The sequence below is a fragment of the Vulpes lagopus genome, chromosome X, assembly GCF_018345385.1.
Source record: "Vulpes lagopus strain Blue_001 chromosome X, ASM1834538v1, whole genome shotgun sequence".
In the NCBI taxonomy this organism is placed as follows: domain Eukaryota; kingdom Metazoa; phylum Chordata; class Mammalia; order Carnivora; family Canidae; genus Vulpes; species Vulpes lagopus.
This window is the reverse complement of record NC_054848.1, coordinates 20,363,949-20,381,953: the sequence shown is the minus strand read 5'-3', so window position 1 is coordinate 20,381,953 and position 18,005 is coordinate 20,363,949. Positions and strand designations below refer to the sequence as shown.

General features: G+C 38.0%; 1 protein-coding gene across 1 annotated transcript in view; it reads right to left on the bottom strand.

Annotated features, from left to right (window-relative positions):
- POLA1 (DNA polymerase alpha 1, catalytic subunit) overlaps positions 1–18,005 on the bottom strand; it is a 308,927-nt gene that overhangs the window by 169,118 nt on the left and 121,804 nt on the right. Inside the window, exons 31-32 of the mRNA XM_041742017.1 lie at positions 14,924–15,055; positions 9,738–9,912 (exon numbers count right to left, since the gene is read on the bottom strand). Coding sequence (XP_041597951.1) covers positions 9,738–9,912; positions 14,924–15,055 — 307 coding nt within the window. The remainder of the gene's footprint in view (positions 1–9,737; positions 9,913–14,923; positions 15,056–18,005) is intronic.

Here is an 18,005-nt window from a genome sequence, read left to right as displayed (position 1 = left end):
TAAGATCACCAGATTCTTATAACACACACACACCTCCAATGTGACATGTAGCACAAAATTAATTTTTGTACCAGGTACTTTCTAAACATTGTAAGTTATACCAGTTTTTAGAATGTTCACTTGCCCCCATTCCCAAGGATTATTTAAACTGTTCTGAATTCAAGGCATTCAGTTGAGAGGCTGATGCATTGGACCAAGTAATTTTCTTCCTTCAAAAGACAAGATCTTTATTAGTGCAAATGCAAATAACTAAGGTAAGACTAATTATATACAACTGTACAAGTGAGGAAGTGGGAAAAATCCATATGAATGAAACTCCAAATGAGCAAAGAGAGAAACTGATATCCCCAAGAAGTTACTTATAATAATTACTTAAGCTACTAGTAATAGAATCTTATTGTGAAATTGTTTTCTAAAAATTTCTTTTAGGAAATGAATCATTTATCTTTTGCAGGAATCCAGGCTTTCATGTGTCTGGATTTCTTAGAGAACAAGAGACAAACTGACTAGTATGATTAAGAGAAAAATGCTTAATGATTTGTTAAAAGGTGAATGCCACATCCATAAAAAGCTGTGTACAAGAATTTTCATAGCAGTTTTATTCATAATAACCAGAAATTGGAAACAATCCAGACGGCCATCAACAGGAGAATGAAAAAATAAACTGGTATGATCTACCATGGAGTACTACTCAGCAATGAAAAAAGAATGAGCACTGATAAATGCCACAAGATGGATAAATCTCACAAGTGCTATGCTAAGTGAAAAAAGCTGAACACAAAAAAGTATACACTGTAGAAAATTATTTATATAAAATTCTACACTAAGCAGAATTAACTTATGGTCAGAGAAATCAGATGAATGATTTCTTTTGTGAGAGGGGATATTGAATGGAAAGGAAAAGAAGGGAACATTTTGGGATGATGGAAAACTTTTGTGATTTGATAAACAGAATGTACGATACTCTTAAGATAGTAGCATTTTAAGTTACACTTGAAAAAAAGCATGCTAAATAGAAGATGTTTATGACATATATTACCAAGGACACATACTTAGAATATATAAGGTATGCTTGCAAATCAGTTAAGAAAAAGACAACTCAATAGAAAAGTATATGAAGACCTCACCAGGCACCCCACAAAAGGAGATCCTCAAATGGTCAATAAGGATGTGAACAGGGGCTCAACTTCATTTGTCATCAAAGAAATGTAAATTAAAATCACAATGTTATACCGCCACATTAAACGAAGAAAACACAAAACATTAAGTGCTGATGAGAATGTGGAGCGCTTATACACTGATAGTATGGAGTATAAATCAGTTGAACCACTTTGGAAAATTAGTAGTACTAAAGCTGAACATACATGTCCCCCGGGGCCCTGGCAATTCTCCTAAGTATATATCCAACAGAAATACATGCAACTGTTCAAGAGAAGGAATGTGCAAGAATGCTCAGAATAGCACTATTCCTAATCATCCAATTGTGGAAACAACCCATAAGTGCACCTACACTAGATAGTCATCAAGTGTGGTATGTTGGTACAGTGAAATACCATACATAAAGGAAGTACAACCACATGAATAAAAATCTAACAGAATACAAATGAAAGTAGCCACACACAAAGAGCAAAGACAATTTATGTCATGTCCAAAAATAAGAAAACCTCATCTTTGATGTAAGGAATTAGGATTTTAATTTTCTGGGGAGAGTAGAGGATAGTTTCTAGGAGGCGGCATGAGGGGGGTTATGGGGATGTAATAATACAGGTTTCTTGAGCTCAGGGCTGACTACAATGGTGTGTGTTTACTTTGTAAAAATTCATCAAGATGTTCTGTTAGGTTTTGTGTGCTTTTCCGAAAGTATACGACCAGAAAGTTCAGGTTGAAAAACGTGAGAAAATGAGTACTAAATATTTATGATATACCTGTGAGTTTGTGTCCAAATGTGTTTGATTCTAACCAGACATTAAGTACCTCCTTAGAGATGTGCACACCATCACCCAGGAAGCAGTAATAGCAAAAACTTAAAGAAACTGAATTAAATATGGTCTTTAGTTCTAATTACCACTTTACAGAAAATACAGGAGGCAGAGGAACATGTTAAAAGATACCAGGATGATGCAACTGGTAAACCCCAGAATAAGGGAAACTGTATAAGGACACCTCCCCCACCACCCCGCCCACCAAGTTTCTTAACAAGTAAATCAGAAGGATGAATTTTAAAAAGGAAATGAACTATCATATGGACCCTGATTAGATTCCAATTCAAACAGGGAGTTTTTTTTTTTTAAATAGGGAGCTTTTAAAAAGAAGCACACCCTTAATATAATCAGGGAATGGGAATGTTTATTAGATATTTGATGAAATGAAGCAATTGTGGGGCTTTTTAAAAAAAGATTTTATTTATTTATTCATGAGAGACACACAGAGAGGCAGAGGGAGAAGCAGGCTCCATACAGGGAGCCCAATGAGGGACTTGATCCTGGACCTGTGGATCATGCCCTGAGCCAAAGGCAGATGCTCAACCACTGAGCCACCCAGGCATCCCTGGGCTTTTTTTTTTTTTTTTTTTTTACACTAGTGATAGTACTATTGTAGTTATGCTAGAAAGGGGGAATCCTTGTCTTTTAGAAATGTAAAATGCATTATTTACAGGTAAAATTATATGGCATCTAGTATTTACTTCAAAAAAGTTGGAGCAGGTGGAAAGAGGAATAAGATTGTCCAGTTGCAGACTGCTGAAGCTGGGTCATGAGCACCTGAGGACTTCTTATGTAATTCTCTCTACTATTGAACACATTTTGAAGTTTCCATAAAAAAACATTTTAAGAATACCGTAGATCTAATTTTAAGATACACAACTGACCATACAAGTGGCAGACACCTGCCTTTAATAGCAACAATAAATCTCTCCATAACACAAAGGAAAACTTCTGAGTATTTTAAAAAAAATAATAGCCAAGCCTTTGGGTTAAATAAACTCCCAAGATTCTAACTGTCCTGCAGAAGGTAACTTCCAAAATCTTGACAGGAAAAAAAATCCTGATGTGCAGCACCCTCATTACCTCACACAACCATTTTAATACCCTTGATGATAGCTTTAAATGTGAATTTTAACTTAATGAAATATGTACCTCTGGGCAGGAAAAAACTTTGGGAGTATTTTCGTTCCTATTTTTAAACCTGAGAAGATGGTAAGTGTGTGCTAAAAAAAAAAAATGTTTGGAAAATAAAATAGCACAAAATAAGAGAACAAGGATTGTTGCTCCTATAACAAAGTTCTCTTCTCCCCAGCTATGTTGATAAGTATGAGTGCGGGGAGACAGGAGCCAGGCTGGAGGTACCAAGAAACTGCTTTCTATAAGTTAGTAGTTGTTTAAGCATGTTTTCTTCTAATTTTGTAAAAACTGTCTTATTTTTAATGAGAATATTACTTCTTCAAGAAGGAAGCTATAATTTACCACTTTCACCCTTTCCAGGCTTATTCATATGTATTTGATATAGTTTTAATGTGTATAGTGCTGTGTTCAGCTGTTTTCATTTATTACATTTTACCCATTTTTCTATAGGCTACACAATGTTGGTAAGTGCAATTTTGGTATACTTAATTAAAATGATGCATCTTTTAAAAAACCTTGATCTATAGTTACTACTACTGCACTGTATACTTGAAAGTTGCTGAGAAAAAAAGAAAGTTGCGGAGAGTACACCTTAAGCATTCTTACCACATTGAAGAGTTAACTATGGAAACTACATGAGGTGATAGATATGTTAATGCTCTTGATCTTGGTAATCACTCTACAATGTGTATGTATATAAAATCATCACCTTGTACATTTTGAATATATTTAATTATATTTGTCAATTATTCCTCAAAAAAGTTAAGAAATTTTTAAATTGATCTAACTTATAAATGAAACTCCCATTTTCCTCTGGAAATTCTTATGTCAAAAAGCCAGGAGAACACTAGTGCTAGTGATTATCCTAAACATGCCCCAGTTTGGCTCCAAGTTCCCAGGGGTCTTAGCCTGAGTTAGGTGAGCAGTGTCACTGCAGGCCTTCGTGTGTCATGTGGAGTGGCTGAGATGGCATGGGTCACTGCCATGGAGATGGGGGCCCCTGCCATTCAGCAACAGGCTGGAAGAACTAATGAGAGGTGAGAAAAGGCAAGTCTACACTGGCCTCTCTCTCCAAAGTGCATTCCCATAATGCCTCAACTGCCAACACTTTTCATCAACTCTTCCCCGGTGGCCCCAGCTACAAGTGGTCTCTGCTTCCCCTGAGTGTCTGAAATCCTTTATTTTACATCTTTTGGGACATGCACTGTGCTGTCCACTAGACTTCCCTATGACAGTAAAATTAACTAAATGGACTGCGCTATAATTTGAGTAAAGGTGCCATGGCTTACTCATCTTCATCTCCCTCACTGTACCCATTATGATGCTGAGCACAGCAGGTCTTCAACATTAATCTACTCAGTGAATGCAAAAGTAGGCTGGGAGCATGATCCATCTGATGATGTGATGGAATGGTGCTCCACCCTGGAAGAGATGGTTCTTATCAGCTGACAAGATAATATCCTATTTTGCATCTGGTGTGATCTTACTTTTAAAATTTTATTAATTATGGTATACAAAATATTTAAGGTTTGCAAATGATGGTCATGTATGTATATTCTTCTAAGAGCTTAATTCTAAAAAAGGCGAGAGTCTTAGATCAACAAAGACTGCGCTGGTGGCATACCCTACTCCCAACCACCTATACAACTTAATCTGCTCCCCCTGCACCACCAACTTTTGGAGGTCTATCTCTCTGGGCCGGTCAAAGGCACCCCCAACACTGCTTGGCCTGCACTTATTTCTTGGATATTACAGGACCCTACTGACAAAAAATACATTCTGTAACCTGTATGGTATGGGGCCAATTTTTAAAAAGGGAATTTTTACTTTGCAATTCAATCCAGGAAGACACTGGATTAACTGTGTTATCTTGTTTTAAGCACCATTTTCAGAGATTAAATTCTAAATTCTCACATTCTTCAAATATCAGTAGTTTTCTCAGGATCAATGAGAAAACTGCCCAGATAGCCAAATGCCTGCAATTTTACCACTGACCATGAAGAAATGTACTTGATAGCTATCATATAAATCACTGGTCATTGGAGGAAAGATATTACATAATTCTAAGTACTATTATGCATGAAATAAAAATTTATTAACAGATGAAATTCCAGGATGAACTCTAGACTATTCTTATCACTAGCCTGTTTTTCCAGGTACAGAAGACTACTTGAAGCATACTGTGAGTATTTCCTCCACAGACTATAAAGAGCTTTCACTAGAACAAGAGAGGGAAAAAACCTACGGTCTGGAGAACAAAAGCTAAGAGTTCCAAGTTTTAGTGGCCATGTTTCCCATTGGGCTATTGTGTAAGAAGAGTAATACTATATTTTTTTTTCCATTCACAGATGGAAAAGAGTAAAATTTTGCTTTATTTAAGCCCGATAGCAATAATCTTACATGGGTTTCAGAAAAATGATACACATTTTACTGTGGGATAATGAGGACCATTAGTTATTAGAGAGAACAAATTATTCTCTTTCAATTCAACACACTTATTCATTCACTCATTTAATAGACCATCCTCTCTCCTTTTCACTAAAATGGCCTTCCCATACAGAACACCTGGCCATGAAACATGCCACCAGACAGACTTCAGGAGGTGTCAGGGAGAAATAGAGAATTTCCAAAGTGAAGCCACAGGATAAAACCAACACTTGATGCTTGCCTTTCATTTCAAGGAAAGCAATATAAAAGCAACAGAAAAAGAAAAAAGTAGTTGAAAAATATACTCGCTCTCCACAAAAGAGTCTTAAATATAAAAAATCATGAACTTAATAATTTTCCTAAATGAAATTATGCCATTATTCCTGATTTCTTTGTACTAACTAAAAGGACAAAGTATCAAACTTCACTGAAGTTTCAACACTGTAATACATTTCATTAATCAAAGATAAAAACTACATTAAAAGCAAGAGAATTATTTTATGTCTGTGATTAGGCAGTTGGAGGGCTTGTATTTTATGTATACATTTGTACACTTCAACTTATTTAACAGTGTCAGTTCACTAACTGCAGTTTTTTATATAAAGAAAACAGATTTAGAATTTTAAAAACAAATTACAGTAATTTTATGCCTACAGCTTGCACCTCTTAGAAACCATGCACCCCCAACACTCCCCTTACTTTCCCACCTCCTCCCTCCTCCTCTCTAAAACCACAGGCTAAGTGAGAACTGGTAACATGGGCCGCAAATCCTCTAGTGAAGAACAGCCACCCTGGTTTTTCACTTGAGGTGGAGGAATAAAGGATGCAGATCAAAATGTGGCTCCCGCTTAGGGCAGGGAGCAAATGCCTGCAAAGAGCTGTCTGGAGACCTTCCATGTTTTCTGCAGATCTTTATGGTAACTGGCATTTGCTGTCCTGCAAGTCACTAATCTGGACTGCCTATGGGAAAACAGGGAGAGATAAAGGACTAAAAGATTTCTCACTAATGCAGGTAGATAGGTGGATGCTGCTGGTGATGGCAGGTGTATCAGGAGCAGAGGAGGAGGAGGGCACAGGGAAGACAATCCCACAAATCCTCAGTATAAGAACTACTGTCAAGTGACAAGAGATAAAAATCAGACAGAGAAGCTAAGAAGGGGTGTAGCAGCAAGTCCTTAAGAGCAGAGGACACAGACCCTTCCGGGAGCTCTGAATGGCTACCTGGTACCAAGAGCTTGCATGTCAGGGGGTAGGACAGACGGGGACTTGGTGGGACTGTGCATAAGCATGGAGGGCTCCTGTTCTGGACTGAGACTGGTCAGTAATGATGTGAACCCTCTGAAGATGGGACCCATGAGACTACCAGCTTTGAAAATAATTTGTGAAAACTGGATTTATAAGGCAGCTGCAATTAGAATAAGATTTGTCTCTAAGCAAGTCAAAATTTGCCACTGTTTAATTTAGAATTATCTTAAATATGACCCCAGAATTAACAAAATCAGCCTAGTCCCCTCTGGGACCAGTGTTGATATACCTGAGCAGTCATGAGGCTGCCCACTGGGCAGGCTCCACCATCCTTCACTTGACAGCTCTCTGGCTCTGCTTCTATCTTTTACATGTCACTCATGAGGGGGCGCTGGGCCACTGGGAAATTTAAAACCAAGGAAGTAAAGGGTAGCAGTTAGCTTCTAGGCCAGGTTCTTGGTGATACAAACAGAAATGGGAAATCGACTATTTAAAAAATGGTTCCACTCAGGGGTGTTTGGTGCGTATGGTGTGTTTGGGGGCTATTAGTCTACAGGTATGGTATGCAGTGAGGGAGAAAAGGGAACATAAAGAAGATGAAGCTCCTGTGACTTCACACTCATACCTGCTTGGGAAATTCTGTTATAGCCTCTCAGAGCTAAGAACAGGCAGTAGGGTGTATAGTACAGTGGTTAGAAGCACAAGCTCTGGAATCACAGAGAGCCAGTTCCCAGCTAACTGCAGTCAGCCACTTAACGAACTACGCACCAAGGTCAAGTTAGTTACCTCTAAGCCTCGGCTTCCTTCTCTGGAAAACAGAGCCAAAACAACATACCCTTATGAGGTTGTTGTGAAGATTAAATCAGATAACATACGCAGAGTACTTACTACAGTATTCGACAGAGTAAGCACCCAAAGCAGGGGAGAAAAAAAGAAGGAAGCTAAAAACTACTGAGCACTTATACTCCTCTCCTCCCAGCTGAGGATTTATAAACATCATCAAATACAACTCAACTTTGAGAACACATTGTATGACAATTTGGGGAGCAGATTTTATCTTCCTAATTATGTTTTGCTTTGGCAAAATGAGTTTTTCAAATTTGTCAAAAATGAGTTTCCACTTCCAGAGCAGACACTGGTGGGGTAGTGGAGTCAGGGCCGTCAGGCAGGAGCTCAGAAAAATACTCGCCAAGGGCAGGATGACAAACATGTCACTTCCTCATTTATCTGTCCAATCCCACTCTACACAGGCAGAGTGAGCACTAACTATGTACAAATCTTTTTTTTCTTTCCAAATTTTTATTTAAATTCTGCTTAGTTGATATATAGTGTGATATTGGTTTCAGGAGTAGAATTCAGTGATTCCTCACTTAACATATAACAGCCAGGGCTCATCCCAACAAGTGCCTCCTGAATAAGATCACCCATCTAGCTCATTCCTCACCCCATTAAACCTGTCGTCTATCATTAAGAGTTTCTTATGATTTGTTTCCCTCTTTTTTTCCTCCCCTTCTCATATGTTCATCTGTTTTGTTTCTTAAATTCCACATACAAGTAGAATCATATGGTATTTATCTTTCTCTCTAATTTCGCTTAGCATAACACATTCTGGCTCCATCCACATCATTGCAAATGGCAAGTTTATTCTTTTTGAAAAACTATGTGCAAATCTTATGGATTGGAGGAGCATGGACACATATATGCAGAAGCCTGGCAAGAAAGTGGGATGTGGCTGCTAACAATGCACACTGAGTACTCTCTCTGCTCCAGGCCTGTGCAGAGCATAGCACGTGCATCATTCTATTGCTCTCTGAGAGCAACTGCAGTTTACGGTTCCAGAAACTAAGGCTTAGATCAAGGTTTAGAGGCTTGCAAAAGCCACAGAGCTGATGAACAGCAGAACTAGCATGTAAGCCCAGGTGCCTATGATGTTAAAGCCCATGCCTTAAGCCAGACATTTCAATGAGAAGAGGGGGAGGATTTTCCATGAGGCCAGGACAGAATGAGCAACGCCATATTTAGGGGACCCTAAATATACTGATTAAGAAAGCTAGAAATATAGGTTGGAGCTCCAAAGTTAGAGTCTACAACTGCCAGACTGAAAGACTGTGAGATGTCAGTGGCATCTGGACTTCACTTATAGATAGTGAGGCACCATCTAAGGACTTTATTAGGCAGTATTCTAAAAATATTCATCTTCACATACAATGCAATAGAGAGCAGACATCTTAAATCAATGTAACTCTTTACTTGCTGGTCATCTAGAAATGAATTCAGAGCAAGTAATGAAAACATTTCTAAGTACGAAACAACGATCTGGTACCACAGCAAAAAGTTAAAAAATGTTGAGGTTTTAGGGTTGACTAGTACCTCCTGTGATAATGAGAAATTAGGAATCAGCTAACTCTTGGAAGGTAACAACATGTCTAGTTTCCAAAGAATTTAAAATAAAGTGAGAGCAGGATACTCACAGGAAATTAATACTAAAAATTATACTTTTTAATGTTAAAAAAGCCATGTATTCTCACTTTACACAAAATACATTTAGAGACAGAGACAAGATAAACTGACCAGCACAATACCATCAATCACCTTATTCATGAAAGTTCACCAATTAAAGCTACAACAGTGTAAGCTCAGGCACTGTAAGTGTGCCTAAAATCTCTTCATTCCTTCTCCTGCCCTCCCTCTCTTACTTTGGCATTTAGGGACTGAGCACCTACTATGGAGCAGGCATGTGGCTACAGAGGTAGCAAATGTATAGGATCCATAGTCTATGGAGAGGGAGAGAGACATTAACCAACCAACCACAAAAATAATGCCCACCTATAAATAAGGAAGCGTTCAGCACACAGCATACCTATGAACAAGGCTCATGATAGGTGAGGGAGGACTGCAGGTGCCGGTAGAGCCGGATAAGAGGCTATGTGATCTGGGGACACTTACCTAACCATGTTGCAATCAGGACAGCATCAATTCCATCTATTGGCTCACAGATCCGAGCCACGACTGGGTGGATCTGCTGAGCCAGGTAGTACTGGGTGTCAATGGTTAAATTGTCCTGTTTCTGTAGCTGCTCAGGTGCATAGGCCCTCTGACTCGCAGTGAGGTTTGACCCATCCTACAAAAGGACATGGTACAGGTAAAGTTATAGGAAATTCAGTCACATATACATGCTTGGCCAAAAAGAGGGACCATAATTCAAATTTTATATATTCAATTCCAAATATCAAGAAGTCTTTTTGACCTGTTGGTGAACATGTCATATGTATCTAAGCGTAGGAAGATCAAGGAAAACATGTCACCCACTGTCCAAGAATGTAAATCCAGCATGTGTTGTGTTCTATTTTTTGTTGAAACCTGAAACCAACAAGATGGCATGACTAGATTAAATAATTCCACCTGCCATATCACAGAAGCACTGAGAAGACTTGCTAACTATTAGTCTAGTCAGAAAGGCCTTTTAGAAGTGATGAGAAAAAACATGTGTGGTCCTTTTATTATGTTAATGCAATCCGTTCATGCAAGAATTCTAGTTGTAATCTCATCTTAAAGGCCCCCAGGGGTAATATTTTCTATGAGAGCTTTATGTATCCAGAAGCAAATGAGCAAGGGGAAAAAAAGGGGATATGAAACCCACATAGTAACTTACATAAAAGATATAATAGGAGTAAAATTAATGAGCTATCTTGGTGGAGTGGCAATACTCTAGAAGCAAAATATTTGGCCACTGGAATGACAGGCATGCCATTTTGCACCGTTTACATGGCTCTCCCGAAGGAAAAAAAGATGGGTCAGAGAGTATCTTTTCAAAGATGTCCTTTCAATAAAAATAAAAGTTGTGGAGTTCTATATAATTGGTCCATATACAGCCCTGTAGGTGAGGTCATTATAATCTTTGAATCAAAAAAAGTCATCACATTACTGGATCAACAACTGAAACTCACTCCACTCTTCCTCTTTTCTACAACAGAATTTCATATTCAGACTAGTCAATTTTAACTATTCACAGTGCTAAGTTGCTCTGTGAAATAGGTAACGTGAACCCTGTTCTTTCATTCCTGCTACAATCAGCCCCTTCTCAGCTTAGCATCCGGCCCTTGCTCACCACTGTCTTCATCAGACTGGAGGCAGGGGCCTCTTTCTCTGGCAAGGCTCTTGATGGAAGCAAATTGAGATGTTTATCAACTAGGTCCCACAGAGTCTATGATATAATGAAATACTAAGAAAGCAAACCTCAGATTAAAAGACTTTGAAAATAATTTTTTTCCAGGAGTTCACAACACGGTAAAAATTTAGGCAGAATTCATCCACTTTAATTGTTGCCCTTTGCGAAGTCCAAATTATTAGGTGAAGAGTAAGAAGGCAGTCAATGACAGAAAGAGTGGGAAAAATCCTTGGGCATGTCTTCCTGCACCACAACTATATTCAGACTGACTTCATTAATACCTGAAACCTGATCAATTTAAAAAATTGTTTTTGTTTTTTTTTTTTTAAAAAAAAAAAAAAAAACGGTCTGCCCTGGGGCAGCCCAGGTGGCTCAGCGATTTAGCGCCACCTTCAGCCCAGGGCCTGATCCTAGAGACCAGGGATCTAGTCCCACATCAGGCACCCTTCATGGAACCTGCTTCTCCCTCTGCCTCTCTCTCTGTCTCTCATGAATAAATAAATGAAATCTTAAAAAAAAAAAAAACCGGTCTGTCCTTAAGATTATAGCAATACTGAGAGACACCTGGGTGGCTCAGTCAGTTAAGTGTCCGAATTTTGATTTCAGCTCAGGTCATGATCTCAGGATCAGGAGATGGAGCCCTACGTTGGGGTCTGCACTGGGTATAGTCTGCTTAAGATTTTCTCTCTGCCTCTCCTCACCCACCATCTTAAAAAAATTATACAGCACTTTGAGTTTACCATTTTTTTAATGGTGAATAAAAATCTAATTTATACAGAGTCACCCAGGTGGCTCAGTCAGGTAAGTTTCTGCCTTTGGCTCAAGTCATGATCTCAGAGTTCTTGGATAGGGCCCTACATAGGGCTCCCTGCTCAGCAGGGAGTCGGCTTCTCTCTCCCTCTGCCCCTGCCCCCACCTCATGCTTGCTCGCTAGCTCTCTCTTTTAAAGATTTTATTTACTTATTCATGAGAAACACAGAGAGAGAAGCAGGCTCCATGCAGGGAGCCCTCCATGCAGGGGCTGAAGGCAGCGCTAAAGCACTGAGCCACCCAGGCTGCCCACTAGCTCTCTACTAAATAAATAAAATCTTTTAACAAACTTATCCTCAGTTAAAAAGTTTTTATTTTAAATAACCACATGAAAGACCAATTTTAACACTGACCCAAACACATTTCTTATTGTATTTAAAAAAATTTGAGCCCAAACATGACTAAATTCCAAAGAATTGGTAAGACAGGTTTTGCTGTGTTGTGTTGGAAAAACATTCAGGCTGTGACATAAGATACATCACTCAAAGACATAATTCTCAAACCTAGCAAGATCCCACAGTATGTGCAATAATGCACCACATACACCTTTAAAATCAGATTAAGAAGTAATGTTGGTTGGTCTTCCTTGAAGTGCCTATGTAGTAATTTGTGAACTTCACAAAGTACATGCTTCACAGAGACAACTAGGTACAGTCAATTCATTCAAAATTATGTAATCATCTTTAGTAGAAAACTAATGGACAAAAAAATTTTTTTTTTTTGGAAAAAAGTTAAATGGGTGACAAATGGGCCCCTTAAAACAATTACGTGAAAGGCATGCCGTATGGAAATTGTTTTTTTTTAAGATTTTATTTATTTATTCATGAGAGACACAGAGAGAGGGAGAAAGAGAGAGAGGCAGAGACACAGGCAGAGGGAGAAGCTGGCTCCATACAGGGAGCCTGATACGGGACTTGATCCCAGGACTCCAGGATTACACCCTGGGTCGAAGGCAGTAGCACTAAACCACTGAGCCACCCAGGGATCCCCTGGAAATTATGTCTAATGAAAGTTAAATAATTAAGGATTTAGAACTTATCAAGTAGAAGTTGATTTACAATTTCAGCAAATAATTCATATAGGTTTTACAAGTCAATGAACTACAATATAAATCAGACACCAAAAACATTACTACTCTCTGAACTCATCTGAATTTAGTCAGAGTAAATTATCAGTAGAGTACTACAGACTAAATATAAATTTCAAACAAAACAGAACATATCTAGGAGACAGACTATCATGGAGGGCACCTTTGCTTAGAGCAGCACAGTTCTCTTCAAAATTTATCATCATACATTTTCAAAAAGATATTCTAAAAATATGGTTAAGAAACAGAATAATTTGAATGCTTAAAAAAGCAGAAGAGGTTGGCAGCTTTGGCTCACAAAGATGCTCAAAGTGGGCCTGACCCACTGCTAGAGGACAGAGGCCAATTAAAGTCCTACAGCTTTTCTTGGGATACAATGAGAAGCATAAATAAAAAGAAACACAAACACAAACACAAACAAATAAAAAGAAACAAAAAGAAAGCAAGAAAGTTAAGGCCCAGCACCAGTGGATAGGAAAAATGTTGAAAATACATCAAACTGGATTTATTGTACTACATCAGCATTTTTAAGCTTTTCTAGCTCAGTAAGACCTGGGAAAAAGAAATCCTAAGACCTAATATCTAGACATCAAGGAACATAACCTTGACTTTTAGATTTTTGATCATACTACCATACATCTCTAGTCCAGATTTAGCCAAAACATAACTTGACTGAATTTCATTATTAGATACTATTTTACAGAACCTATATAATTTTTCAAAGCTATATTGTCATCTGCTCCTGTCATTAATAATCCAAGAGCTTTTCCATGTATGTGAAGTCATAAGTGAAAAAAAAACTAGCCTATTTACCAAAATCTTTATTTGCATAATATGAAAATTGTTTTTTTGAGATGAGACTTGTCAGAGGCAATATGCAAAGCACATTAAGGGCTTGAGCGAGTCAGACATTTATGGAAATATTTTCCTGCAGGAATTGGCTTTCTGTAACAGTTCTTAATCAAGAGTAACCCTAGGAGGGAGACGGAGTCAAGTGCTGATTCCTGTCCATGTACTTAAATCATTTGTTATGTACATCATCCACAGTACCAAGCAGATATTAGCAGATAATTTTTAAATTCTGAAAAGACTCTATGACTTAAAAACACACTGATTGTAGTTTGACAAAGATCAATCATAATACAGTGAAATTTAAGGCTTATCTACTTTTTTTTTTTTTTACTGTAACAACAAAATGCAGTAATTGATGAATTAAAAGAAAGTCTTACAACACTGATGAATTAGGCCTTTTGGTAAGTATACCAAACCATAGTAATTTTAAAGAATTTAGGTAGAGGCTGTGACTTTTTTTTTTCCAGTAGGAAGAGATGAGACCTCTCCTTTGTTCCAATTGGAGTTAAGTACTTTGAAAGGAACAAACTACTCTTGTGTCCTACCCTCTGTCCTCATCCCCGTCAGAGGCATGCTACTCTCCAAAGAAACTGGTCAGTGGTTTCAATCTGTGTTCCAAAAGGGTAGAGGTTCCTCAGAGGTGCCACATGGAAGAGGGACAAGGCACAGAGGTAGGTTTTAGGCCCTCTCTGCTCAAAATAAAAAAACCCAAACACACTGGTTAGATAATCTGTGTTTTCTTCCGAAGGTACGTTTTTGGGGTCTTGCAACTTTCTCCATATTATCAAGCACTTCATATTTTTTTGCAAGTAACTATGTGAACATAAGCTAGAGAAAAATGTATTTATCCTTACAATATTAATACTGGAATCTGTGGCAAAAGGAATGATAATGGACTACTGCTGGACATATTACCAAACTTACATAGATTTTCACTGAAGTTAATTGAGGGTTGACACAGCATCTACTGTTATGCATCTGTCTCACCAAAACAATTTCAGTGAACCAAAACACTGGTCTTAAAGGTTTTATGAAAATTGTAATAATAATTACATACTTCTGACTAATGCTTCAAACGTTGTAAAACCTACCAGACTAACCCATGTCTTTACAGCATCAATTATTTGGAAGACCACTAAATTAAGACACTGTGGTGATCTGGGTTTTACTTTGGTTTATGGGGTCTGGGAGTCTTATTGATTACGACAGTTTTACCTGACAGATGACATACGACACAGTATCTCCAGCTTTCATTTTTCTGCCTCCTTGAGAATTCATCCAGAGGGCAACATGTACATGAGGTAGACTTTTTTTATCAGGGTAATCCTGGGGATCCTTTGTCAATGCCTAATAGAGAAAAAAGAGGAAACAAAAAGCTCCAAACTTTAAAATAAAACCATTCTCACACAGATACACACTAAACACATTTTTCCTAGAATCCTATCTGCCATATTAACATAAAAGGACAGAAACTGTAAGTAGAAAACAGTGCCAGTCTTTAGACATTCCATCCTTAAGGCTCCTCCCTCCTTCATTTAGTAACTAATATAACCAGATGCAACTCTGGCAAAAAAAGAAATAGGAGTTTATGAGCCATGGCACATTGTACTTGCATATAAAAAGTTAAGACTATAAATTCAGCTTTCTATGAAGTCTTTCAAGTTTCTCTTAATGTCCGCAATTCCCTCACTGAATTAAGTAGTTGGTAAATGGAGATGGAGATTGGCTACTCTGACTTAATGATCTGTTTCTCAAAGGCTTCTCTAGCCTAAATAAATCTCCAAGGTACCAGAAATCGGTGGATTTATTCACAATATCAGTTTAAACTCTACAAAGGCAGAATGAATGAGTTTCTAACAGAAAATAAGCCCCATGAGAGCAGGAGCACATCAGCCTCACTTGCAGCTGCATTCAGGGCTCAAAATGATTCTTGGCATACAGTAGCACCAAATGTTGCAGAATTATTTTGCTCAGTCTGCAATAATTCACTAAGTTCAAGCACTGTAAAATACTCTGAGATGAATAAGACAGTCAGTGGTCCTAAGTCATTTGCTATTAGTAGATGATTCCTCATTCTGCAAATAAAATCTCTAAAATAAGCCACATGTGCCATAAGGGAGATGTGAACAGTGTTAGGGAGAGTTTAGAGAGTCAAGGATCACTTCCATCTGAGAGCAGGAATCACAGGAGAAAAAAACTTGAGCTGGCATGGGAAGAAAAATAGGATTTTAAGAAAAAGTGACAGGAGCAAGAACATTCTAGGCAGAGATGAAAGCAAAAGTTAAAAGCAAGAGGTAACACAAAATACAGTTCATTGGACTGGAACTCGGTATGCACAAAGGGTAGGAGGGAGATATCTAGCTCTCTGGTGGGTTTCAAAAGACAAGAAGGGCAGGGAACAGAGTGCCACATGACTAGATCACCTAAATGTGGTCTGCAGACCCCTGGGGAGTCTGGATATCCTTTTCAGGGAGTCGAGAGTTCAAAATTATCTTCCTAACAATACTGTTTGCACTGGTGATACAGAAGCAATGGTAGGTAAAGGTTCTGATGCCTTATAAACATTAATCATCAGGGCAGCCACAGCAAACTGCTACAGCTCTTTGTATTCTTCACCACCACACACTCAGAGTCACCAAAAACCAAAACATCAAAAAAACCTCCCCAAAACCAAAACAAAACCCAGAAATGAACCCAGTTTCACTAAAGAATGTCCTTCATGGAATGGAAGAACAAAGGTTATTAGTTTTTTAAGGTCCTGATCCTGAACAGAAGGCTAGTATTTGTAAGACAAAATAAGAAGTACACACAAGGCATGTGTGTCTACTGTATACTGAAGAATGAAGGCTGCTTGAGGAAAAGCACTTGTGCCACTCTAAACTGCCTTGTTCATAGATCATAATTTTTCCTTGCAAGAATGACTGGCCAGCTACTGCTACTTAAACTTGAGTCTCTGGCAGACAGTTTCTCAAAAAAGAATGGAATCAGCCTGCAACTTCAAGAAAAATAACTGGCAGTATATTTGTCTATGATAAAATTCAACCTTTTAAGCATAAATTAGAATTTTGCATGTGAGAGAGCTTGACAGCTTCTTTTTTTCTTAAGATTTTATTTATTCAAAAAAAGATTTTATTTATTCATTCATGAGAGACAGAAAGAGAGAGAGAGAGAGAGAGAGAGAGAGAGAGAGAGGCAGAGACACAAGCAGAGGGAGAAGCAGGCTCCATGCAGGAAGTCCAACGTGGGACTCTATCCTAGGACCCCAGGACCACGCCCTGTGCCAAAGGCAGGCGTTAAACCCCTGAACCACCCAGGCACCCCAACAGCTTCTCAATACTTAAAGACTTTTCTGATGATGTAAGTAGGAATATTTTAAAATGTGATTTTTGATCATGTATTTGGAAGATCTGTAAAACTTGGGAAATTATCAGTTTACAAATGACCAAAGCATAATGTCATGCGTGAGTAAAAAATACCTATCCCAAGTACAACACAGCCCAAGAGATTTTCACATCAGAGTATGAAAAGTTCATTGATAAAAGCTTCAGAATCCCACATAACAATAATCCTTACAAAATGCCACTTACATAATACTGGTGTAGAATCAAAGAACATCATATATAACTATCTGGAAAAAAAAGTCCTAAAATATTTCTCCTTTTTCCAATTATGTATTTGTGTGAAAATGGATTTTCTTCCTATACTTCAACCAAAACCACATTATTACAACAGACTGGATGTTCAAGCGGATATGAGAATCCAGAGGTCGTCTACCAAACAAGATATTAAAGAGACTTGCAAAATTATAAAATGATGCCACTCCTCTAACTTTTCTTTGTTTTGAAATATAGTTACTTTTCAAGGAAAAATGTTATTTTTGTAATCACATAATGGGTTTATAGCTATTTTTAAACAAATAAATAAAATTTTTAGAAACTCCCCAGTTTTAATTTCTAACAGTAAACATTAACACAGGCCACATAAACAGAAGCTCCTATAGTCTTCAATTATTTTAAGAATGTGAACGTTTTGGGAGACCACGAAATCTGAGAACTGCTGGAACAGAATAAAGCAGGTCTTCCATCATGGCTGCACATACCCATGTCATGTCCATCATACACTCAAGGGCAGGAGAGCACCTAGGAAATGCTCCAAGTATCTGAATCTCCTCTAACCTGCATTATGTGGAGTCTTGATTAACTTGGATGGGTAATACTGCATAGAAATCTTAATCAATATAACTCTATCTAAAAAAAACTATTATCTTCTTCAATTGACTTCAGAGCAATATTAAGAA